General features: G+C 26.7%; 2 protein-coding genes across 4 annotated transcripts in view; one reads left to right on the forward strand and one right to left on the reverse strand.

Annotated features, from left to right (window-relative positions):
• Nucleotides 1-26,043, reverse strand: LOC141533549 (terminal nucleotidyltransferase 5C). 3 transcript variants are annotated; one of them, XM_074252481.1, is made up of 2 exons: nt 25,622-26,043; nt 1-6,082 (listed from the first exon to the last, which is right to left on the reverse strand). In XM_074252481.1, the coding sequence occupies exon 2, from the start codon at nt 6,032-6,034 to the stop codon at nt 4,568-4,570; it is 1,467 nt and encodes a 488-aa protein (XP_074108582.1). In that variant the 5' UTR covers nt 6,035-6,082; nt 25,622-26,043; the 3' UTR covers nt 1-4,567. The 3 variants fall into 3 exon arrangements, with proteins under 3 accessions (XP_074108582.1, XP_074108581.1, XP_074108580.1); XM_074252480.1 differs by lacking the exon at nt 25,622-26,043 and adding an exon at nt 8,178-8,406; XM_074252479.1 differs by lacking the exon at nt 25,622-26,043 and adding an exon at nt 8,203-8,405.
• LOC141533543 (uncharacterized) overlaps nt 1-27,350 on the forward strand; it is a 233,272-nt gene that overhangs the window by 27,153 nt on the left and 178,769 nt on the right. The window lies entirely within an intron of this gene.

Genomic DNA, 27,350 nt, shown 5'->3' on the forward strand with positions numbered 1-27,350 from the left:
TTTCCTCTAATTTAATTTAATCGATTTAATTAAAAATACATTTTACATATGCACACATTTTTTTTCTTCGCACAACCATATATAGTAAATTATTTTTTTTTGTTTTGTTGATTTTTTTTAATTTTTTTTTTTTTTTGCAAATCTTACAAGTTTGTAGATATTATCTAAAAATGAAATGTGATCACAGCCACACATTAATAATTAATATTTAATTCATATTATGTGTATCAATATTAATAATAATAATAACTATTATTATTTTATTTATTAAGATAATAATTATTTAATTATATACGCATACATTTTTTTATTTCATTTTATTCTTATTTATTATATATTTTTATTTATACTTTTTACTATTACTGCAATAATATTTTTACAAAGCATTTCCTCGCCCATTAATAACTCTTGGATAAAATCTTCTAATTTTTAATTATATAATAAAACCATTTGCGGAATGACCTGACCCGTTAACAATTTTAACTATATTTTTGGTCATTATAAACAATTATAATGATAGAAATATTTTATAATTTAATTTTAGATTGATATAAAGTAATATACCTTTTACAAATGGTAATACAAATAAAATTAAACTTTATAAATTATTTTATTTTTATTTAAGGGGTTACGCACTTAGAATTAATAAAATTGATTTTTTTTATTTTTCAAATTGTCATCTGTTGGAAAAGAGGCTTTTTTCTTGAAACAAAATTTCCAACAATAAAAATCTTATCATTTTTCCGTATCTTCAGTATTTGAACCAGAACTTAGATTTAAAACTTTCTAAACATCTAATCTAATCGGAATCGCTTGAAATCCAATTTGAAATTGAAATTTCGGTTAACTCATAAGAGATAGACCAAAATTTATAAAGACTTTTTAGGCAGAAAATGAAACTTCTGACAAAAAAAAAATATCTTATGATTTTTTCGTATCTTTAATATTAAGCCAGGTTTTGAAGATTTGATAATTTCATCTTGATTTTTTTGACAAAATCAGAATCCACACTTTTCTAGTTTTTTAAAATTCGAAAATCGCTTTTTTTAGTGTTCTTAGTCCGTATAACCCCTTAATTTTTCTTTTTAGTTTTTGATGTCGGATCAGAAGTACAAGAGAGAAGCAAGAATTTGAAAATGCTTTCTATTAAAAAAATAAACAAAGATTCATTAAATTGTAAATAAAAGTTTAAAATTTTCTAGCTTGCCTCTTGTCCTAATTTAACAATTAAACAATTGATTATGAAGACCACAAACAAATTAAATTACAAACTAAAGTTTAAATTTAGTTGTCGGGCACTGAATCCTCACTTGCACATTCAATATATTTATACAATACACAAATAACACCCACTAGAATTTATAATAACAAATTGCACCCGATTAATCATAACAAAAATCCATTTGCAGAATCAGTCACATTCTAGTAATATTTATTAATATTAATAATATTTAATTTGATAATAATGATAATAGTGATAGTAGTAGTAATAATATTAATAATGATATAGTTATAATTATAACAATAATATTAATAATAATAGTAATAATAATAATGAAAATTAAAGCGCATAAAAATTCAGTTTAAAACTAACAATCAATGAATAATTATAATTATTTCTCTTCATCGTAATTATCATCATCATCATCGTAATTATTATATATGTTGTAGTCTTTGAAACAAATAACTTATAAATAATTTACCTTTCTTCGTGCCTGCAAATTATCCCTAATAGATAAGTTATTTCTTTTCTATTTTATTTTTATTTCATTCTGGAAATATTTTATTTATAGATCACGGAAATTACATCATATTACCCTAAATTTCGGGCCTTCAGTCATTGTGTGTCAATTTCTCACTTCTAAAATAACATCCAAGATCTTGTCTTTCATATTTATTTCATTATTCATTACAATCATCAACTTTTATATTTGAAATCGTTCTAACATTTTTTTTATACTAAAATCAAGCATCCGAAATTTTTTCTTTTCATTAAACGAAAAAGTGAATAAAAAAATTTAATCCACAAATTTTTTTAATTTTTACATCAGAATGGTGCAAAAAAATCGACTTTTTTTTTCGAGCCGACTATAAGAATATGTTAGTTTTTAATGTTTTAAAAGCTCTTGTTATGTAAAACTTTTTTTTATAACTTTTATCTTTTCTATATAATATTAAAGACCGTCATAATTTTTCGTTGTCCGTAGACCAGATAAGAAAATAACTAGAGTTCATGTCCCTTACTTAGATGCTCAGTCTGAGACCTCAATGCATTTAAGATTATAAAACCGGAACAAACAAATAAATGGAGTTTAAACATTAGGAAAAATATCCAGAGAGTTCAAAGGTATTTCTTAAATACATTGTGGTACTCGAACTCAGACTGGGAAATTTTATCATTATATTCTCATTACTGTCCAAATATTAGGCATAGAAGATAAAATAGTATGAGTCAAAAAAAAAAAATAATTTTATGATAATAAACAAAGTTTCTTAAACAATCTTTTACAATAAATTTAATTAGATAATGTCTTGAGAATAATAAATAATTCAAGGTAAAAATAATAAATAAAAATTTCAAATTGAACAATTAGTAAATGTTAAAAATCAAAAGTAAATAAATTAAAAGTTACAAATTAATTATTAAAAAGAATTGACTAATTGTTTATTAAAATTTTTATCGATCACAAAAAAAAAATCATCCAATTATTGATAAAATCGTTCGAAAAAATTGTTTAAATATTAAATTAATTTGAGAAATGTTAATATTTAAAAATTTTCATATGTTAAACAACAAGTAACATTAAGATCTCTGTGTGCATTTGTGTGTGTATAGATGCGCCTATACATTAACATAAGTGTACCAGCAAGTGTATCGTTGTACAATGTGTAGGAGGTAAAAGCATACAAGTATAATAGATAACTTGTGATCTATACTTGTACATCAATATACGGGGAAACCGCCACCGCAGCATTTTTCCGACACATCCGAAGAGAGGGTAAGAGTCCCCGAGCCTCCGGTGATAATTGGTTATTCAATTCTCCCTCCAATTGACAACGGAGGGCCCGTAAAAATCTCGGACCCGGGAAACTGCTGGGTGTTCGTTCTCTTCGTGCTTTGACCTATCTAGTGTTAACATCATTATCATATAGTTTAAATCTCAATAGACTACGAATAATTCTGTTTCTTTAAATACAACCAATTGTAAAATAAAGTAAAGTTGTGAAGTGAATTAAATTAACAAAAAGTAAAAGAACAAGATTCACCAATTGTACCAGGTAAAATTTAAAATTATTAATTTGTAAACTTTAACATTTTGAAATCGCATTGTATGAAAGGAAATATTAGATTTCGCCTTTTTGTATTATTTGTAATGAATTTGTAATTTAACCAATTTTTAGTTTAAATAATATACTTATTGAATTTATCTAACGAACTATTTATTCAATCAAACCTATCATTCTCAATAAATTAATAAAACTCGGAAGTTCCCGGTCTATTAGCCTAACACGCTAGGACCAAATACTGAAACTTTTAATTATTTCAAATGTAAAATTAATTAATTATCATAAATTAAATAATTTTTACATAACACTCTCGATAAAAATCAGATCGATAAAAAATTTTTTAGGGCTCGCTCAAAATTTTTTACTGTGTTCTTAATTTCTAAATATTCATGCGCCATCTGAAGAAAGTTATAAAAATCTTCAGCGATTTCTATAAATGGAAATTTCGAATTTTAATTTTGATAATGTACTTTATTGTTAACCTATATAATAATAAACTGACGATAAAAAATATTGAAAAAATTAAAAAAAAATTCTATTTTTGACATGAACTTTTGAAAACTCTTGATCGATCCAAAAAAATATTTTCCTACTGATCTTTGGGACGAATTTTTAAAAACTAACATATTTATACACGATTATTTTAGCACATTTTAAACTTACATCTTTCAAACGAACTAATTATTACAGCAGAAAAATCAGTTTCCAAACTTGCTTCGCTTTAAAAATTCTCACTTAAGATTCAAAAATCGTTCACAATAATTGAAATAACAAATTATTTCTTCCCTCTTAATTAAAAAAATTCGAGACAATTTGCAGACCAATAAATGATAAAAACAATAATAACAACAACAATAATAGCAATAATAGCAATAATAATAATAATAATAATAATAATAATAATAATAATAATAATAATAATAATAATAATAATAATAATAATAATAATAATAATAATAATAATAATAATAATAGTAATAATAATAATAATAATAATAATAATAATAATAATAATAATAATAATAATAATAATAATAATAATAATAATAATAATAATAATAATAATAATAATAATAATAATAATAATAATAATAATAATAATAATAATAATAATAATAATAATAATAATAATTCTCCCGCGAATAAAAATAATCAATACTACCAAACTTCAACCATTGTTAAAACTATTTCATTCATCACAACAACCATCATCATCATTATTATTATTATTATTATCATTATAACCATAAAAATTAAAATTAACTTGAGTAGAATCACATCACGAAGAACAAGCCATCCACGAATTACAAGTACACGTGTAACAAGCGGTCGGTATCACGGGGTAGTAGAACCCAGTGTTGGTGTAAACATAAGCAGGCTGTCCATTAGCAGCAGCTGCAACAGCGACTGCGGACTGCTGACTATTCAGTCGCTGCTGCTCCTGATAAAGGACTTGGAAGGCCAGGTTCTCGATCAGCGCCAAGGTCTGTCTTCTCTCATGACCCATAAGACAAACAGTTGACTCTTCAACGACACTCTGCAGAAGCATCAGGTACTGATACTTAAGAGCCTCTTCTTCGGGACCAACAAAATGGTTCCACAAGTAGTTCTCCAACTTGGCCTGCTGTTGATTGATGTCTGGAAAATCAATGAAAAATCTCGAGCACATGTATCTCTCCAAAGTCTTGATATAATCAGGTTGCGCCGGTTTATACATCTTCACCAGAAGATTACAGTACTTCAGCAGGCCTCCACCTCTGATTTCCTCCGGGTGCCTCGTGGAGATCAACTTTTTGTGTAAGTGATACAGCGCCTCCTGGAAGTCTCCATAAACAGACTCTCCAACAACCGTAGGGTAGAAATTTTCCCCAATCGGGAGTTTACTGCACTCGTAGAACAGCAGCAGGGAGTCCAGGACAATCTGAAAGGAGTCAACTGAGAATTCGAACTGTCTCTTCATGGTGTCCACGAATTTAAGCTCGACATTGCGGTGCCCGCGGGAATTTCCCAGGGAAATTAGAGACCACCTGTCTCCATCATTGACTTTCACCATTTTACTGACATACGCTTCCTTCAAGCTGCAAGTAGTGATTCTCTTGCGACTGACGCCCTCAGGAAGGAGATCGAACAGTGAGCCAAGGACTGCAGCCTTCACTCGGTCAAAGTTTCTAGGCGAGGTCAGCTCCACTGCAAATATCAGGTCCAGGTCGTTGTAAGGCTGGGACTCGGTGGCCAGGACATGAGAAGCTGCTCCACCATTTAGTCTGATGTCTCTGACTCGCATTCCAGCCCCTCCATTGCTTGGATCTTCTTCGAGCTTCGACCTGACGACTGTCACTAGGTCCCGTAATTTAACCTCCATTGTTGGAAAGTTTCCTCTCCCGTGGATGCTCACCACTTCGTTCATCACATCATTTAATCGGCGGACTTGCTCAAAAGACAACACAGCCAGTCTCTGCTGAGGGTCGTTTGGACAGTCGCTGTCTTTGTGGAGCTTGCTGCTGTTGTTAACACCACCGCCACCTCCATTTCCACCCCCGTCGATTATTGAGTTTATTAGGGAGGACTTGTAACTCCTGTTGAGGGTGTTTTTGGTTGTTGTATTGTGGTTTTGATTGTTGGCGGAGGTGCTGTTGTTGCTGGTGATGGTGGTGCTGTTGTTGTTCTGGTCGTTGGTGGTCTTGGTGTCTTGGTTATTGCTTAATTTGGAAGTGCTTTTGGCTACCACTTGACACAACGACTCCATTCTATTTACTCGGCGCTGGCGGGCTTCGTCGATGTCCAGGGAGCCACACTGGAACAAAATAAATTTATAGTTAGTTTTGCGGTAATAAAATATAAATGATTTTTTTTTTTTTTTTTTTTTAGTTGAGGCAAAATAAGATAAAATTTTTATAAAGTCAATTTTTTGAATTAGAAATGGACGATTAAATTTAATCGACGATTAAATTTAAATGGACGAAAATTAAATTTTCGATTTTGGGGTTATTGGAAATTTATTAAAAAATAAAAATTTTTAGCAAAATGACAAGTGCAGAGTTTTCAATTCTGTCAAAAATAAAACAATTAGAAAGAAATTGTATGAAAAAAAAAATCATTTTTGTTATTCGAAATGAAAAAAATTATGAATAGGGTCCAGACTTTCTCCAAGATTTTTAACAGAAATAGCTGAAGTGTAGAGTTTTAAAGTTTATCAACAATAGAACAATTAAAAGTAAGGTGAAGTTAGCCGAGTGGTCAAAGGCGCTTATAGAGCACTCAAACTAACTCACAAGCCAGGCGTGGGTTCGAATCTCACGCTGGTCTTGGAAACCAGGTTGGTTGAGATTTGACCTTTGTCGCGTAGGTTAAAATTTTCGCAACTCAAAAGACCCCAATGTGCTACTCCCAACATTTGAAGTTGGCAATATGATCACAAAAATTAAATAAGTAAATAATGACAATTAAAAATAAAACTATATTGAAAAAAGTATCTCTTTTAAAAAAAAATTATTAACAATTGAATCAATTTTTTTTTTTCGAAATTATTTGAAAAAGGTTAAATTATGAAAATTTTGAGCAGAGATGGCTAGAGCAAAAATTTTGATGTTGATAAAAAACTGAACAAAAATAAAACTATGAAAAAAGTTAATTTTTAGCTAAAAAAAAATGAACGATCGAAAATGGACTCAAATTTATTTTCGATTGTTTAAAAGACATTCAATAAAAAGTTCAAGCATGCACATAAATTCATATACATAAATATGTTTATAATTCATCAATATATAATTCATATCTCAATTTTTTGATATTTTATTGCTAAAAATAACAGTCTTGCTTTTAAAAAAATTTTTTGATTCTAATATTGTTCTTTAATATGTTCAAAGGACAAAAATTTATTTTAGTTCGAAAACATATGGTAATGAAAATTTTGAGCAAATATCTGTCAACTAAAAAGTTTTAAATTTCATAAATTAAGTTTACTCCAAAGAATTTGAATTTTTAAATTCAAATTCTTAAATTCATCGAATAAATATTTAATAGAGAACTTTCTTATTGTCAATTTTTCAAAGTGTTAGAGCCAAAAATAACAACGGCGACTCTGAACAATTACTAAAATTCCTAGAATAAATCATTTTCGAAACAATATCAACTATAAATAGCAAAAATATTCAAGTCTTAAAAAAAGTTTTTCACAAATCATAAAATCGAAAGTTTCAAGAATTTATCGATGATAAAACCGTTTGATCATTAATAACTTAAAAAAAAATTATATTTGTTTCAAAAGACACATATAATCATAAAAATTTTCATCAAAAATAAGAACTGTGCGATTTTTAAATTTACAAATTGACTTTAAGCCAAAAAAATTATAATTTTCACCAATTACCAAAATTTTAAAAATTGATAATAACTCTAACTATATTAATAAACTTATAGATATTAATTCATTAAAATGTCTTATCTAAATCTATCATCCCCAAAAACAACTTATCCGTTAAAATATGTCTTAGAAATACATAAATGAATATTCAAAAATAATTGTTTTTCCCGATATCCCATAAAATTTTTGTTTAGATAAAAGTATTTTCCAAGCTAATAATCTACTTATCAACAATAAACTCCAAACAGCTGTACAAATATTTTTTTCTAAAAATTAACACCCATATCAGTGTAAATATTTTTCACTTAAAAACTTTTTAATGACACATATTTCCCAAAAAAATATCACAACTTTCTAATAAAATTATTAAAATAAAATATTCGAATAAACCGAACACTTGAAAAAATTGTAACATATGTTACAGAAATATGAAAAAATTGATTACAAAAAAGAACATTTTTTTATATTAATAAAAAATTTGAAACTTCAGAACACAATGCAATATTCTACTGATAATTGATATTACCGATAAAATTAAAAAAAATATGTACCCTGGTCGACGAATAAAAAGTTGCGTAATAAAAAAAAAACTTGAGCCAGCAACAATAAATTACAGCGAATAAACAGTTATTAACTTATTGAATAATACAAATAGATATGTTATATAAAATAAACGGTCTGAGGTTGTTTGATAAACGAGATCCGTATAGATCAAGTGTTAAATCTGAACTGAAGTGAGTACAAGAGTGAAAGGCTCACTCGATACGAATCGAGCTTACGGACAGACATATATCTTTACTCCTTCTGTCTGTTACTACTTATACTTCCACTCTACAGTGTGGTAACGTGCCCTACTCATATTCTTGCGAATATAAAAATAAATATTGATAAAAACTTGAAATTTTTTTCAATTCTGTACAAATGAAAAAAAAGTTGTTAATAAAAACTTCAATGGCATAGAAGGATTTTTTGATATTTGATAAAGTGTTAATAAATCATTTTCTAACATTAACTGATTGAATAATTATTTGTTAATAATTAATGAATAATTTATTAATAATTAAGAAACATTTGTTAATAGTTAACACATCGTTTATTAAATATAGTTTGTTAATTATTGATTAATTGTTAATAAATATTTCTTTAGACCCTTGGATAAAATAAAAATGAGTGTAAAAGTTCAACTTTGATACTTTTTATAATTCGACAACTTTAATAGATAATTTCATCAGATCAGAATTATTAATTATATTTGTATAAAAGATTATAAAAAATAAAATTAATAATGAAACAATAGTTCTGATAATAGAATTTTTTACCGGTGAAAATAATTAGTGTATCGTATATATAATATAAAACGTAATTGCATTGTTCGTTTATGAATGATTTTTTCCATAGTCCCGTAAACAAAAGATATTTACTCCAAAAAAATTAACTAACTATAAATAAATAAATAACTATTGATAAATATTCGTTAACTTGAAATAAATATTTATTAATCGTCAAGAAAAAATATTCCATTCAATAAACGAACAAATTGTTTCTAATTTATTGAATTCATTAACAGTAATAAACTCTTCGATCGGTGTCGAAATATAATTTTTGTAAGTTACAAGAATTTTGCAAGAGGAGCCCGTATGGGGTTAAATTTGCGCGATAGCGGTGAATGACGTCATAGACTAGACGGGGTCAGAGAGGGATGCGTGGGCGCCAGCTGAATGAATTGCCATGAAAGTGGGGAAGGGGAAGGGTTTGCTCGAGAGTTTCTGTGTAAAAGAGCTGATACGAACGCTGGGGGTTGGAACAGTCTGCGAAAATACTGAGAGAGAGGTACGTGTAGAGAGAGTGAATATAAGCGGGGGCGTAACCCACCGTGCTTCCATTACATGCATGGTAACTATATAAAGTATAGACAATAAAAAAAAATAAAATAACTTTTCTACGTAACTAAAACTCGAAGAGTGAAATCAAGATCGTTGATCCTGTCCTCTGGTTGTGACGTACTTTCTGTGTCTTTTATTATTTTTTTTTATAGATGTATGTATTTAATATCGGAAACTAATCTAGTATAATCGATTGAGCTTTGACGTCAGTTGGCACTTGCGATAACGCTATCTCCCTTTTACGTGTGGTATACATAATGTGTGATGGGAAATTATAAAATTGGGAGCTTAGTTCCGATACGATCGTCTGCAACCGGTAATTTTCGTTATTTATTTCGGCGGATGCGGCGAATTTTCGACCCAATTATTTGCATGCTCAATGTCGGCCTAATTACGCGCATTCTTCATTATATTTATCTTTTTTCAAAATTTGGTTGGTTGTAATTTTTGGTTCGATCGAATCCCGAGAATGCGAAGAATGATAATCCAAGAATTTAATGTAAATGGTTTATTTTTTGGATTTTACATTCTTCGGATTTATAATATTTTTGAAATTTTAATTGATTTTAAGTCGTGAATTGGAGATTGTTTCAGTTCAATGAACTTTGAAATTTAATAGTTGATTTTTGAAAATTTTTTTGTCGAAAAATTGACTTGAACAAAAACTTTTTTTTTATTCCATTTGCTAAATTTTGTTCTGCAATAGTGTGTTAAGTACATAAGATTTTCATAGTACTCAACACATTGATTCATATCAGAATTCATTTGATCTAAAAAATTACAGTTTGACATTGAAATATGACAGAAGAAAAAGTAAATGCCTATAATTACGATTAAAGTTTGAATTTTCTTTATAGAAAAATATTTATAATTGTTTGCTAAAAGTATAATTTTAGTGGCAGTTAAATTCTCAGAATAAAATCCGGTTGATTTTTTAGACAAACTGTTCTCGGTACAACATAAACGATTTAATGCTTCTTGTTAAACTTTGTTCGTATATATTTATTAAAATTACATGCCCCGATTGTTGACATTCTTGGTGTGAATATTATTACTGCAATTACATTGGCTTTAATTAGCATAAAAATAATAATAATAAATAATAATAAAAATAAAACGGCTATAAAATTACTGAAAAATTTAATAGCTAAATAAATCGACAATTTAACAAATTCCAGGACTTTAATTGCGCTTAAGATAATTACTGACGGATATAAAAGTATCTCACGTACTCGATGTGGAATTTACTACCTGTAAAATTTACATTCCTTTTTTACTGCATGGAATTATTCGTCAAATTGAGACATTTATTTAGTCGTAAATGCGTTGATCAATTTAGTTTTTAAAATTTCTCAACAACTTTGTAAATAAATAAATAAAAATAAATAAATAAATGGAGTAAAGAATTAACGAGTGTTTAAATAATGAATAGGTGATGTAAATCCATCCAGCGACCTATATTCTGCAAGATTAATAAGAGCAAGATGGCGTTTGAATAGTTGTGCATATTAGAGTTTGCGTTATGAAGTGCTTATAGACCTATACAATATTGTCTGTTACTGTGTTGTTCAGTGTTTAATATTATTAGTGTAGAGCAGAGCGTAGATCTATCGGTCATGCAAAGAGAAGTAGAAAGAGAAATAGCACGTGGGTCTATATAGTACTATATACTATATACTAATGTATTTACACTTATAACTATAGTAGTATTCGGATTTATAGTTCTAGTAGTAGTAGTAGTAGTAGTAGTAGTAGTAGTAGTAGTAGTAGTAGTAGTAGTAGTAGTATTAGTAGTAGTAGTAGTAATAGTAGTAGTAGAAATAGTAGTATTAGTAGTAGTAGTCGTAATATTAGTGGGTACCTTATCATGTATCGCACTTTATGAACCATAGTTCAATAAATAATCTATGTAACATCGTCGTAGTTAAATATTAGCCACTGTTATTCACTGAGAATTATAGACAGCTTAACAACTACTAGAACAAATCGAATTAGGTTTACCCTATATTTATAGTTATACAAATAAATGCTGCTGTTGCTACTGCTTTTAACTTATCTACTTGTTCAAGAATTTTCTAGAATCATGGATAAATATTTGATTTTTTGAACATAGATCTTATTTGTTTATTACAATGATGATAGTGATAATAATAATAATAATATTCTTTTTGTTTTGAAGTAATTCGAAAGAAACAAAGAAATGGTTGCTCGAAAATTTTTTTTTCAATTAATTTTCAAGATTTTTTTTTTAGTATTAATCTGCGAAATTGTAACGATAGTTTCTAAAACTAATTTTTTTCATTTTTTATGCTATTGATTCTAAAAATAATAACAATTAAAATTTTTCTAAACAATTTTGACTAATCCAAAAAATTAAGATCATTTTTGTTTATGAAAAAATTTTGTTCTAGAATTCTATTGAAAATATTGAAAAAACTAACTCAAAATTATTTTTCTGAAATTTGCTTATCATAATTTGGATTTTATTATTATTATTGTTTTTCCAAAATTTTGTTAAATAACGTTGGAACTTTAAAATCAACCAAAAAAATTTTTTAAATAAAAATTTTATAACTTGGAAATTCTCTGAATCTTGATTATATAAATTATGATAAATAAAAAAAAAGGAAAAAATTTATAATTTCAACATGCTATTGAACTATTATTAAAAAAATGATAAAATATTATTTTAAAATAACAACCTGTTTATAAACTACTTTCTCCTCGCTGATATAAAGGACTAAGAAAAGTATAGAGGAAATAATGATACACGCAGTGGCACGTTATCCTGTTATATGAATTATTAAAAAATATTAACTAGTCGACTAAAAATAAAAATGTACCAAGAATTTTTTTCTATCAATAAAAATAATTTACATGAGAGATTAAATGTGTATTGAAACCTTATTAATTTTTTAAGTGCAAATGCACTGACCTATTCGTGAAATCAGGAGATAAAATATTTTTTTAACAATATCAAAGTAATAATAATCAAAATAAAGATGAAGACAAATATTAATATTCATATTAATAAGTAAAATATTAAATAAGTGTATTTTATTATCGTTGACCTTTCAAATAACAGTTAATCTAGAATACAAAGGTCTCGTGTTATACAATAATAAACGTCTTACAAACTTTCGACTTTTTAAACTTTCTTATAACAAAACAAAGTTATTATTTTTAGTTAATTAAATACCAAACTTTTCGAGGCAACTCTGCGTGGAAGATTATTTAATTAACTGTTTTGGGAAAATAATTAAATATTAAATTCGATCCGAGCTCCGAGAATTTTTTTTTTTTTATTTATTCAAATTAAGGTATTAAATAACAAAATAGCATTAACAATTCAAACAAGAGGCGCGCGCACGATAATTAATCACCAGGATTTAACTCAGGCACTTAAGACATTCTTGTATTATTAAATTCATATATAGCTGCGAATATGAAGCGTATGGCGAATTGTGTTGAGCACGTGGGAACATGAATGTATATTTGTATACGTGGATGCTATGTATGCACGAACAATTGCGTCATACATTGATGCTGATTGAATCACTCAAGATGCACCTGTTCTCTTCCCACATCATTTTTCAGCGCGAATAATAACAAAAAACAAGTAAATAAATAAATTACATTACTCATACTCGTACCAACTTGTAAACACGTTTATTCAATATATTTCTTTGACGCTGCATCAACTTAGCGATTTATTTATTCTGAATTTATTTGGTTTAATTTTATTATTTATAATTTTCATCAAAAAAATTTTTATTTATCAATTACTCTCAAATTAAAGTTTTAATTTTTTTTAAGTTGGCAACGCGAAATTTTTTGCACTTTATTTAGACGCGGGATTTTCAAAATCTTTATCATTGAAATTTTATTCGATAAGACAGTAAAAAAAAGTGCTTAATTTTGAAAAAAAATATTCTTTATGAAATTTAATTTGAAAATAAAATCAAGAATTTGCCAAATTTTAGTTGATAAAATTATTGTCAGAAACAACGTTGGTTCTATACTTTGGTTAGCTTTTTCTAGTAGTGAGAAGACGTAGCCATTTAGCGGAAAAACCAAGAATCAACGTTTAATAAAATGTACCTAACTAATTTAATGTTATTTAGATTACATCTTGATGAAATCTGATGACTTTGCATGAAAACTAGTTGAATTTTAAAAGTGAAAGAGTTTCAAGACAAGAAATCTTCGATTTAAAATTTAAGGATCTCTTAAAAAAAATTTTCTTCTTGGACATACAATATTTCTTTCAAATAAACAAGTTATTGCTTAAATGAAAAAAAAAAAATATCTGACACTTTTTATGAAGTTGTTTATTTAAATTTAACGGCAAAAATATTTTTATAAATAATTTGAATACTGATGATTTAAATTTCCGTTTAACGTCGAGTCAACAAGAGTTGGCCTGAGTTAACAAAAGCAATATTTATAATTTATGTCAATTAGCGTGATGTAAGCGTTCTGCGCTTGGTAATAAATTATAGCAATAAACGTCAAAATAATAAATAAAAGTCGCGAAAATTTGTCTGAGTTTGGTGTTTTCTATTAGAAAAAGTATTTACGTCAGTGAATAACAAGCAAAGAGAGATTGCGAGTAAATGAAGCAGATTGAGGGTTGAAGCTCGAGGGTTGAGGGCGTCTGAATAATGATAAAAATCACGGAATGACAGGGCAATGGCAGTGGGCTGTGATTATTACAGTCTCGAAATACAATCCAGAGTAATGTAAGTGTACACGGAGGGAAAATTAAAGGGATTTTTACTATTTTGCTATCATAGTTTTTATTAAATAAAATAGTAACGATGGACTATACTTCTCATTTAAAAATTTTTATGATCTACTGCCGTAAATTTTATTCGAGAAATAATTCTAGCAAGAGCCTTAAAAAGTATAATTCTCTAAGAGCTAATGATACAATAGTCTAGTCGAGAAGTGAGTTTTCTGCGAAAAATCGTTAGACCACTCTTAAAAATATGGCGATTGGTACATTGGATTCAGAATTCAATTCTGAGAAATGGGAATTTTTTAATTTATCCGCTATTAAAAATTTCATTTGTTATAAACAAAAAACGAAATGGAAAAAAGGTAGTCTCCATTTTGTTGCTGTAACTTCAAAAATATAAAAGATATCTGAAATATGAAAAAAGATCTTTTATATTTTTGAAGTCGGCACTTCTCGACTAGACTAACAGTCGGTTTTTTTAAAAGAAATTTTAGGGAGAGAGAAGGGTACACGAAAAGAACAAGATGACACTGAATATCATCCCAAGTTATGCTGAATAAACAAAAATTTCAGATAATAGCTAGTATAATCCAGATTACAATGAGTATAATCCAGATATCACGCAGTATAATCGAAATTGTACTAGCTACTATCTGAATTTTTTTTTTTTTCATTACAGATATCACTGAGTATAATCTGGGATGATGTCCAGTGTCATCTGGGTTGTTTCCGAGTAGGAGGTTGGAACCATTAGCAACTTTGCGTTAACCGAAAAGTGAATTCGGAATTTTTGATCGGGAATCGAACTCAGAACTATTAGTTGGTAGCCAGAGACTTTTTCCCTACGCTATTCGAGGTAAAGTACTATGAATTCTTTCAGCACTTACATAAACTCGGAATCTAGCGCTGTGCACGGCCAACACTAACATTAATTTTAAAAATGAATACAGGAATAATAAAATTTTACTTCTCATTTTTTATTCTCTTGCTATTTACAATAGTAATATCGTATTTTTTCTAATCGAATTAAATACAATAATCTTTTGATAAAATTACAATAGTAAATTATAGAGAATCTTTTCTAAACAGTAAATTTTCGTCTAAAACATATGTAAGTTGCCACCAATCCAATAATAGTCCTGCATTACGATAGTTATATTTTCATAGAATTTTTTTACCGTTAGGGTAGCTAAAAATAGCTAGTAAAAATGAATAAATGAAATAATAAAAAAGCATAAGTGTGTATCGAGATCTTTAGCCTTTATTTCATTTAGATTTTATAGTCGATAGGGTATAATAACGAAGAAGGGGGAAACCATCTAAAGACATTAGATAGATAGATAGATCTACAGGAAATACTACGGCCTTGTTAAGGTGAACACTTATAGGCTTCGTGACGACGTAAATCAAATCTATATTGTTAAATCTACGTCTTGGCTTTTTTTTTTTTTTTTTTTTTTAATATTATTAATGAGATAGGTTAGTTTTATGACAATGATTTGCTTTTGTGAAAATATATCATTTCTATGAAATTTTCATGATAATAATAATAATAATAATAATAATAAGCAAATGTAAATTGCATACGTCTATAGGACTTTAAATTCCCTTTAAAATGAATACCTATCTGATTGTCTTTAAAATATCAAGCCGCGGAAAAGCGCGAAATATCGAAAAAATGAAAAAAACTTGATTATAGTGATTTAAATAAAAACTTTTTTTTTATTTTATGGTTATGATATCAATAAGAAGTACTTTTTGATCTGTTTTGAATAATAATAATAGTACTTATAATATTGAAATAAGAATTTTGTAAAACCAATTTGATAATCAAATAATTATCATTAAAATAAATTGAAAAATTCTGGCTTTGTTATCATTATCGATAAAAATATACTTCTGATCAGATTTTCAACGAAAGACAAAACATTAACGATCACTATGAGTCTATAAGTTATGTAAATATTTTAATAAATTATTTTAATTTCCATACATCAACTCTGTTAATTCAGCAGTGATTCATAAATTATAAATTATTTTACTTGTATAATCACTATTAAATGTATCGACAATTTACAATGTCAACTTGAATTTATTTCTTTTTAAATTAATCGAAATCGAAAAATTTTTGTTAATAAAAAATATCCGATCATGAAAATTCCGACGCTCCAGACCTATTATTAGACTTTACTAGGAAATATATAAAAAGGAGTGCAGAGTCACGATGACTAGAAAAAAGTTCTACATCAATTCTATACTACTTCCTTTTACTTTCAAAATTTTCTGTTCTGTATCAATTTATTACTAAAGTAGATAAAAGTCTGTTATCATGAATGGTTAGTTTGGAATTAACAAAATGTTAATTGATAATGAAAATGAAATGTTCCACAGTAGATGCCAGAAATCGATGATAAATAGTAAATAATCCCTTAATAATAGATTAAAAAGTGAATAGATATTTATGAGCAGAGCATTAGCCGTTGTATGACCTCTTTAAACACGCACGTTATATTTCACAAGTGCGTCATCATATTATATCGTTTGTATCTTCACTTCTATTCTATGAAACCCAATTTGATCGGACATGAATGAACAATGCGGTCACTACGCGTTACTCGATCTGTTTGACCTTAATTATTTGTTATCATTATCATTATTCATTATTATATTATGTACAACTATGTGTACTGGCAAATTATTTCACTCAATAATGAACTTGTCATTATCAGTGAGTACTCGGTTCCAACAACCTGACAACAACCGACAAGTTCATTAAATTGTTTATGCTGTAATACGAAATAAAATTTAAATTGAGAAATTATGTGCTGTTTATAAGCGAGCTTTATCTCTGAGAAAAATAAATAGGTTAATCAATATTATACATGTACATATGTATTATTTGTATGCTTCACTTTATTTAACTCTCATTCTATTATCTTACTTCGAGTAAACATATTTGCTATATTTGTTATTATTAATAGAGCAACAACTTGTTCTCTTTTTTATTTTTTTTTGGCTGTAAAATCCTAAAGAAGAGATATATTGAAAAATTGATAGAAACTTTTTTCGTAGAGAATCGAATTTTCAAACAAAACGTCTCTTAGAATTTTTGAAGTTATACTTCTTTAGGCGCGTTATGAAAAAATGATGAGAGTGAAATTTTAAGATGCGCGCGCACCTGTGACACAAAATTAACAGTATGAAGCCGTCTGCTTAACCGCTCATTAAGTCTCGAAAAAAAAAGCTACCAACAAAATAGGAATTGAACCTCGATATTAGTCGCGCATGTTGGTACGCTCGTCACCTCTGATCACTGTTTTCATATTTATAATATTTATCAACATGTCTCTAGTTTATACATTCACAACACGTGTTTGAGTTTCATACAAGTGCGAATTATATATGTGCTAATAAATTATATTCAGTAGTGATTTAAATTGAATATTTTGATTGATATTACTTACTATTTGTGAATATTAGTGAAAAAATTGTGCATATATACTTTTTCAAGTGCTCCAATATAATTGAGGTTAACTATCCGTATGTATTATTTATTGATATAAATTAAAATACTTTTATTTAATATAATTAACACTAAATATTATTAAATTATTAATGTTAAATACTTATTATTGGTTATTTAATATTCACAAAATAAAGAAATAAATTTAATAAAACATTTAATAAAAAGTTTGTGATAAATATTAAAATTGAACATCAAATTATAATATTAATTTTTAATATTTGCTATTAAATTGAATAAATAATAAATATTTATAAAAATAACTAAATAAATTTAATGAAAACTTTTTGATAAAAATGAAAAGTGAATATTAAATTAAGAAATCAATAAAAATATTTAAAAATGACCAACCTTAAATTCGATTTTTGAATTTATTATTAAATTTATTTTTAAAATATTAAATAATCAATAATAAACATTTAAAATTAAGAATCTTATAATATTTAGTACAAATTTTGTCTTATATATTTATTATTCTCTAAATTTTGTTTTTAATAATTATATATATCTATATATAATTATATATATATATATATATATATATATATATATATATATATATATATATATATATATATATATATATATATATATATATATATATTAAATATATTATTATATAAATATATTAATTTTCAATTTTTAATATTAATTATTGATATCTAAGATCAATCTAAGATTCTTTTAGTTTAAATTTGATGACTATTAATGGTACTATTCAATTTCTGTTCTAGTTTTCAAGATGGGTAAAACAAATGCGGAACACTGTAAAAACTATTACAATCGAAAAAAAGCTGCCAAAGAAGCTGAAAAAATTCGACAAGGCTTTTCCGTAGAAAAACCAATAAAAAAAACAGGAGCAGAACGTACTCGTGCTTATAGGCTGCGAAAAATAATGCTTTCACAAGCAAACGAATCATCCGTGACTGACATTTCATCTATCCCGTCAACTTCAAATTCACGAATAAGGACTTTTGAACCATCATTTCAGTTAGCTACCACCAGTGTTAGTACAAATCGTCCAGATGTCTCAACGGTGTCCAGTACTGGTAATGCTGATCATGATGGTGATAATTTACATGATTCATTTTTATCTACTTTAACACACGACAATCGCAACTCTATAATTGTACAAGCTGAGGTGCATATGGCTAATTCTCCTGTGCTGTATAATCACAGTACAGCAGAAAACTTTTTGAAGTTATACTTCTTTAGGCGCGTTATGAAAAATTGATGAGAGTGAAATTTTACGATGCGCGCGCACACCGTGACACAAAATTAACAGAAATGAAGTTGCCCACTAAATCGCTCATTAAGTTGAGGAAAAAATGCTACCAAGAAAACAGAAATAGAACCTCTAAGTGGCGCATGTTGGCACGCACGCCGCTTGTGTTCACTGTATATATTTATATTTATATTATTTATCCACATGCTTTGAGTTTCTACATTTAAAACACGTGTTATAATCAGAAGTGATTTGAATTAAATATTTAAATCAATACTAATTAATATTAGAAAATATTTGTGAAAAAACTGTGCTCATCAACCTTCCTAAGTGCTCTAATACAATTTAGATTAACTATATTTGTATGTATTATTTAGTAATATAAATGACAAAATTATTATTTAATATAATTCATACTAAATATTATTAAATTATTAACGTTAAATATTTATTATTAATTATTTAATATTTAAAAAAAAAAAAGAAATAAATTTAATAAAACATTAAGTGAAAAATTTGTGATAAAAAATTTAAATTGAACATCAAATTTAAATATTAATTTCTAATATTTATTATTAAATTGAGTGAATAATATAATAAAATAATTAATAATTAATAATAATAAACATAATTTAAAAACAACATTCGAATAATAATAGAATTTATGTTACACTTAATGTAAGAGAATAATAATAAATAGTTATTTATTTAATTTTTCAAATGTAAACTGAACTTTATTGACTATAATAACTCCTTTTCCAGTCTTGGATTATTTTATTGTAATTAATTATTTGCATACAATCAAAAACTATTTTTTTTTTAAATGTTAAAAGTATTAAAAAACTATTAAAATTATTATGCCAAAGAAGTATAACTTCTTACACGTGTACATAAGTACATGCACCCTTTTTTTTATATTTTTCATATTTAGTCTAGAATTTTGATTTTAAACTTCTCTAAACACATATTATAATCGAATAGTTTTAAGGTGGAATTTTCGATTAATTTTTTGAGGAAAGGACCGGAAACATAAAAAAATTGATAAGAAACTTTTTTTTTGAGGATTAAATTTCCCTCAAGAAAGGTCTTGTAGAATTTTTCCATATTTTTCATATTAGGCCCAGAATTTTTATTTTAAATCTATTCCAACACGTAGTTTAATCAAATAATTTTGGAGCCGAATTTTGAATTGATTATCGAAAGTAAAGATAAGAGATATAATAAGAAAATTGTAAGGACTTGTAAGGTAGAAAATTTAATATCCGTCAAAAAAATTTCCTATAATTTTCGATGAATAATCTAAATTTGAATTTTAAGTAAAGAAGAAGTAAATAACTTAAATTAAAATAAATTTCATGAGGGAAAAACAAAGAAAAAGATTGTAATTTGATTAAAACTGGCGCCTGTAGACGGTCTGAGACTGTTGAAATTAAATAATAGCAGCTCAATGAACCGCGAAGTTAAATTGTACGCGCAAGATAATCTGATATACAAGAATATATAATATGTTAGACTGTTGCATAGATTTACGTAACGGCGATACGAGAAACGTGCGTATCTCAAACATTATAAATAAGTGAATATATATATATATATATATATATATATATATATGTATATTTTGAAATTAAAAATGTCCAAGTACAAATAAGGTGATGACATTTACAAAGAATTTATTTTTATGAATAAAGATTTATCGTGTTAGAAATTAAAATTTTTAATTTCGTTATAATTTTATTCAGTAGAAAGGAACTTTCAATTTTTCAATTTTTGTTAAATCATAAAGTATTTTTATTAGATACATAATTTTCTATTAATGTCAGGTAATTAATAAAAAAAATTTCTTCATAGACAACAATTAATAAGATTTTATCTTGTCATAAATTATTGAGTCTTTTTATGACAAAAAAAAATTAATACAGGTTTTTTTACGGTACCAGCTGATAAATTTTTTTAATAGTCGTGATAAAGAATATAGTTAAATTCGCTTACAAAATTTAATGATAAAAAATTATAAAATGATCATTAACAACAGACTTTTAAAATACTATCTAAGAAGACAATAACAATAAGAATTATTTTTAAAAATGAAGTAGTTTGTTTTTTAAACAATTAATTTTTATTACGCAAAATTCTTTAAAATAGATAATTAATTGGTTAAAAAAAAGTCTTTATCATTGACATTAAGTGGCTACCATATTTAGAGCACAAGTTAAGATTAATTACATTTCTTCCATAGACGGTTAGCAAACATCGAGCCTAACAAAATGCTTTATTTGTCAACCAAAAAATAATTCATTAACATATTACATATTACTAAAGACCTGCACTGTCTTTTGATTTTGTTTTAATTTATTTTATTTTACTTTATTTAACCTTGCGTCTCTTAAGTAAATGTACTATTTTAAATAGTTCAACTAAAAAATATACTTATCATAAAAACCACATTTGATTATTTTATCACTGCGTCCGGTTGACGTGTTCTATTTACATTTTTTACAGTATTCAATGCAACCATTTATCTATTTTTAGTAGCAAGAAATTTTTAAGTACTTTTATTTTTTTATTGATTCGCATTTTTTCAATGTGGAATATTATTAATAATTGTAGTTTTGAAAATTATGAAAAAAATTTTTTTTTCTAGCTTTTCTTATACAAATAAAAAATTGAAAAATAAAAGTCTATCTATTAATAGAAAATTGATTAAAACAACAAAAGAAAGGAATAATATCTTAGATAAATTAAAATATATTTAAGAAAGAGTATCTAAGTACACATCCAAGTATAAAACACATGTGTAATGATAATGAAGGACACAGTGTAGAGAACAGTGGACATCTTGGAGGCCACTTTCGGTATATTAATTTAAACAATATACTAAATGCATCGAGAAGGTAGGTAGCACAGCTTACATATCGTTGCTCTTTTAATGCCAAGGGAAACTTGCACACTCTATTGTTATTTGCAATTATAAAAAATTCATGGTGTTTATAATATATACTTCACTAAATGTACGTATGTATTAGAGTCACATGTGATGTGCTGGTGAGTGGTATTGGTCGGCTTAAACTTAGTTTAACTCTACTATTGGGAGACGTCTATATAAATACCTACAAATATACAAATATATAAATATATACATAGTAATAGTACGAGGACGCATTCCGGGATGAACGGGAAAATGCGGTCACACGTTCGAAGGTAACGTAAAGTTAATCAACATTAGCTTTATATTTATTCGATAAGTATAGTAACTTTGATTTCTTCAGCCTCGATCCTCAATTTTTGTAACAAGGTCACCCTGTTCTCTTCTGTTGATTAATTACTTATTAATTATTCGTATTAAATTACCCCATATTCAGTTTGCCGCTCAAATATTTAAGGCCAATTCATTCAAATCGGTCAATAGATTTTGTTATTCAATACCCGCCGAGACACTAGAAAGTGAAAGTACACTGATGGAACAATTTATTGAATTTATTAACTGTTGCTAAATTCATGTACTTGGAAACTATTTATTCATTTATCAAATAGAACTTAATATTTGTTCATCCATTAATAAATGTTATTTTTTTTTTTTATAATTTTTTTGGATTAAATATGTCTAATTTACGGCAATATATTTTTTAACAAATAAAGCAATTACTTTTTATGATGAAGATACGATACAATAATTATTTTCGCCGTTAAAAAAATGTTGTTACTTTTTATGACCATTATTATATTATTAATTTTATTTTTTAATTTGATAATTAATTATTCTAATCTAATGGAATTGTTTATGAATGTTATGGAGTTAAAAAAAGTCTCAAAGTTTAAATTTTATTCAACGGTCTAATCAAATGTTTATTAACAATTGATATATATTTATTAACGAATAATAAATTTTGTTTAAATAAATGATTTGTTAAACAGTAATTTATACTTCTTAATTACAGACAATTATTTATCAACTGTTAGTAATTCGCATTTTATAAATGATCATTTAACAGTTGATAAATATTTATTAATTCATTTAATGTCAAATAAATCGTTTATTTATAGTTTATAAAGTTTAATAAAAATTCACACATTCTCCTATCAGTGTGAATAATAGACGACTTTGTAGTATTAGATTTGAACCTGGACCTCTAAAAATTTTTTATCGAAATTAAATACCCAAAGTATAGAATTCTGATTAATAGAATTGTAACCACCTGGCGGAGAGGTTTTGAACTAATCTTTATGATTAATTTAATTTACTTTTTATTTTAAATGATTAAATATATCTTCAATAAACTGATAGAAGTATTTATTAATCGTCAATAAATTAATATAACTGGAAACAGTTTATTCCTTTATTAAAAGTAATTAAATATTGGTTCACTGTTAATAAATATTTTTGATTATTAATAAATATTATTTAATTAATGATTTATTAACAATTCTTTGTATCAGTGAGCTCTCCGAGACTGCTAGAAAGTAAAAGTATTGAATTATTTTCACAATTCTTGGGCGAGAGTTTAGTCAAGTTGAATTGAGTGTAAAGCCTCAATATAACTCAAAGTTTAGATTTTCGAGTTGCGATATAAATAAAACTGTGTCGGATAAGGAGAAATTTATTTTTACTCAAAGTATTTACATTTCTTCTCGGATTGTTCGCCGCGGTCTTATTATAATTCAATAATAAAATTTAACAGGCTTTGACTTTCATTGTCAATAACAAAAATTTTAATCGTTAAATACCACTTATAATAAATAATTAATGTATTTTTAATCATCATTATAATCTATAAAGCGACGCTTCATTAATCGCTATCAATTAAATTTTTTAATTTAAAAAAAAAACGAAACAATAACTTGTCTGATTTATTATTTGTTTTTTTTTAACTCCCCGCTTATAAAATTGAAAATTTTCGAAAATCGGGAAGTTATTTTATTTTTATTTTCACTAAGTAATTATTTTCATATTAAGATAAATGAAAATCAAAAAAATAATTTATTATACTTATAAAAATTTCCACAATTGTTCAAACAAATATCGGCAATGATAAGTGGTTTAAAAGTTTTATGAAATTGAAAAATATAGCTCACAAACTAGCTTGATAAGGTTAATGTCCTGCCAGCGAAAGAGTTTGCCGGCGCGCAAAATCAAGCATCGATCAATAAATTTTCAGTATTCTCTTGCCTGTCGTCATCCCACATCTTGTCCTCTCAAGAGAGGTCGCTTTCCGTGTGTTTGTATTGTAACCCTGTTGTATGCTTGTAGGCTGCTAGTACTTACATACACACTTGCATTTATATGTAGGTATGTATAGGTGTAGTGAGAAACGCAGGCCAATAACCGGGTGTGGACGCGTGCTCACTCGAGGATTCCCGGAGTTTCTCGATCATTCTAGCTGTTTTGACATTCGCGAATTCTCCCGATAATTTTGTTTAAATAGTTTAGCAGGCTGATAGAATGATTTTGTTTAATTTGTTCAATAGAAAGAAATTTTGGACCAAGAACATTTTTTAAATTAATTTCTTCTTGAGTCGAGATGAAAAATAATTAAAGAAATTTTTTTACTTGGATGAAGTTGTTTTTTTTTTTTTTTTTAAGTAAAAATCTTTTTTCAAGAATTTATTATTATTATATTTATTATTTATTATTATTATATTTTATTATAATGATGAAAAAATTTAGTTAATTTGAACTCCAAAGAAATATTTTTGTGCTCAAATTGGTTTAGAAAAATTTTGATTTTATAATAATAATGATAATTATAGCAATTTTTAGAAAATTTAATTTTAAACAATTTCAATCCCTAAAAATATTTCTGTTCTTTAATTAGTTAAGCAAAATTTATTTTCATTGTTATTATAAAAATTTTAAATGGTCAAATAATGAAAATAGAAATAATAATGTTTAAAATTATTATTATTATTATCGTAATTATTATTAGTATTATTGGTTGTTTATTTAAACTTGCGTATCTATCCAAGTGTCAAGTAATCAGAGTCGTGATAAAAATATTACGTTACTGGTTACATTGCTCGGTAATTTATTGTCGAGATAAAAATCGTTAGACACGCTATCACTGCTCGGACTCAAAGGATTGGATTTTTATTGCAAACAAACATTGCTTCCGTCCCAATATATAATAGTCCTGTCAATTCATTATCTATAATTATTTTCTATTTATATCTATCAACTTATCAAATCACTTATAATAATAATATTAATTAAATAAATAATTTCCCTGACTTATAACAATAATAAGCAAAAAAATCTCAACAGATAAATCAATTAACATTTTTTATTTTTTGGGTCAACGAACTAATATAAACTGCTCTTTGATCGCAAAATATCTCGCCGATTCCAAGATTAGCATACGCGAATCATGTCTGATCAACAGGTTCTTTGATTCGAAAAAAAAAATTTTTTTTTAACAACAATATGCTTCAGGGATTAAAATAAAGATAAAGATTACATAAAATTCCGGGAATTCCCCACAAGAGTAATTCATCGGATTTAAGCTTAAAAAACGTGCCGTGAATAACAATAGCATATGGTGATCGGTGACAGTTATTGCAATTTATTACCTGACATAACAATAAATATCTATCAAATACTTACATCCAGTCGATGCGTTTCTTTATCTCGCTAATTAATTTATATTCGTGTAATTGTAAGTAAAATTACAATGTATTCAATTTACTGATAATTTTATTAACACAAGATTGTAAAATCCAACACTTTCACGCTCGTAAAATGCTGAGTGTAATACTAAAACTAACTAAAACCACAAATATTTATTGAAAATACACGTAACTTGCACTGAGATCTCTTGGAAACTTCGAGAAGTTCTAGACCGGTGTCGGCGCAAACTAAATAAAATAATTAAAAATAAACAAGGAAATAAATTTTTTTGATAATTCAGGGACCGACTGGGTAGTAGTAAATTGACACCGTGGATAATAATTAGTCCTTAATGTTTAGTTTAGAGGCTCGTTTATTTATAACTATTTTTTTATATATATTATCCAGAATATTTGGCGCACTCAAATTACGCGGCAATTCACCGCGACGAATCAATTGACACTGACAGGAAAACCGGCGCGGCTGCGCGTACCAACCGGTCTCGCCCCTCCATTTTAACCCACTAAAGACTCCCACTACTTTAAACTCTTAAATTCGTGTGTGTGTGTGTGTGTGTGTGTGTGTGTGTGTGTGTGTGTGTGTGTGTGTGTGTGTGTGTGAGTTTGTATTTGCCGAGTTAATGCAAATGTATATTGTTATTATATAGTTGATACAGATACAGAAAGAGAAAGAGAGCTTAAAGTTCTTATATGTACCGTGTAAAAAATATTTTTAAATAAAATATATATGTTAAAATGTAAAAAATATATTAATATATACATATTTATACATATTTTTAATATTTTATTTTTGGCCGATTTTGTTATATATTTTGAATGTAATTTAATTTCTAAGAATACATCTTAGAATGTATGAAAAATAAATATATAAAAATATGTTGAATACGTATTTAAATTTTATACCAAAAACATAGGTATGATAGTGTATCTTGAACTTCCCGCTATAAAAATCAATGACTTAAAAAAAAAAAAACCGGAAGTTATCGGTTTTATCCCAGTTTTCGAAAATCGAGTTATCATCAGATCACGTTTTCAGATCCTAGGAAAATATTCAGACTATTCCTACGAGGATGTCCTTTCGCATACGTGTGTATTTGAAAACTCCTTATAAATTTTTAACGGATTGACCGATTGAAACGCGGTTGACGGCATTCGCAATAATTCTTACGCTATTAGAATTCATATAAATTTGAATCACTTCAACTTTACAAATATTTAGAAATCTCAAAAACAAAATTAAAAAAAAATGTTTTTTTTTTTCGATAATTTTTAAGCTAATGTATGGATCGATTTCAAAATTCAATTAGCTCTTAAATTCGAAAAACAACATAAATTGCTCCTAACTGCTATAAAATAGACTTATTCGTTCAAGAGAAATCGTCGAAAATGTTAGAAAAAAAGACTTTTTTCTAAATAACTTCAAAATTTCGTAACACGTTTTTAATGTTATTAATTAACTATTAGTGCTCAAAAAACTGAGTTGAATGCCGCTAAGTTCGTCAAAATCGGTTAATGCACAGAAAAAAAAAATTTCTTGAACCAAGAAAATTATAAGGAAGACCGAAGTTATTTTGGAGCAAGAAGAAATTTTCTTGGCTTAAAAAAATTTAACTTTGTTCAAGAAATTTTAACTTTATTCAAGAAATTTTCAATCTTCTTTAAAATTTTCTTGATTTAAGAAAATTTACGCTTGACTCAAAACTTTC

This window comes from Cotesia typhae, unplaced genomic scaffold (genome assembly GCF_013202065.1).
Source record: "Cotesia typhae breed Kobodo isofemale line unplaced genomic scaffold, CoteBio_Ctyphae scaffold_121, whole genome shotgun sequence".
NCBI classification, from domain to species: domain Eukaryota; kingdom Metazoa; phylum Arthropoda; class Insecta; order Hymenoptera; family Braconidae; genus Cotesia; species Cotesia typhae.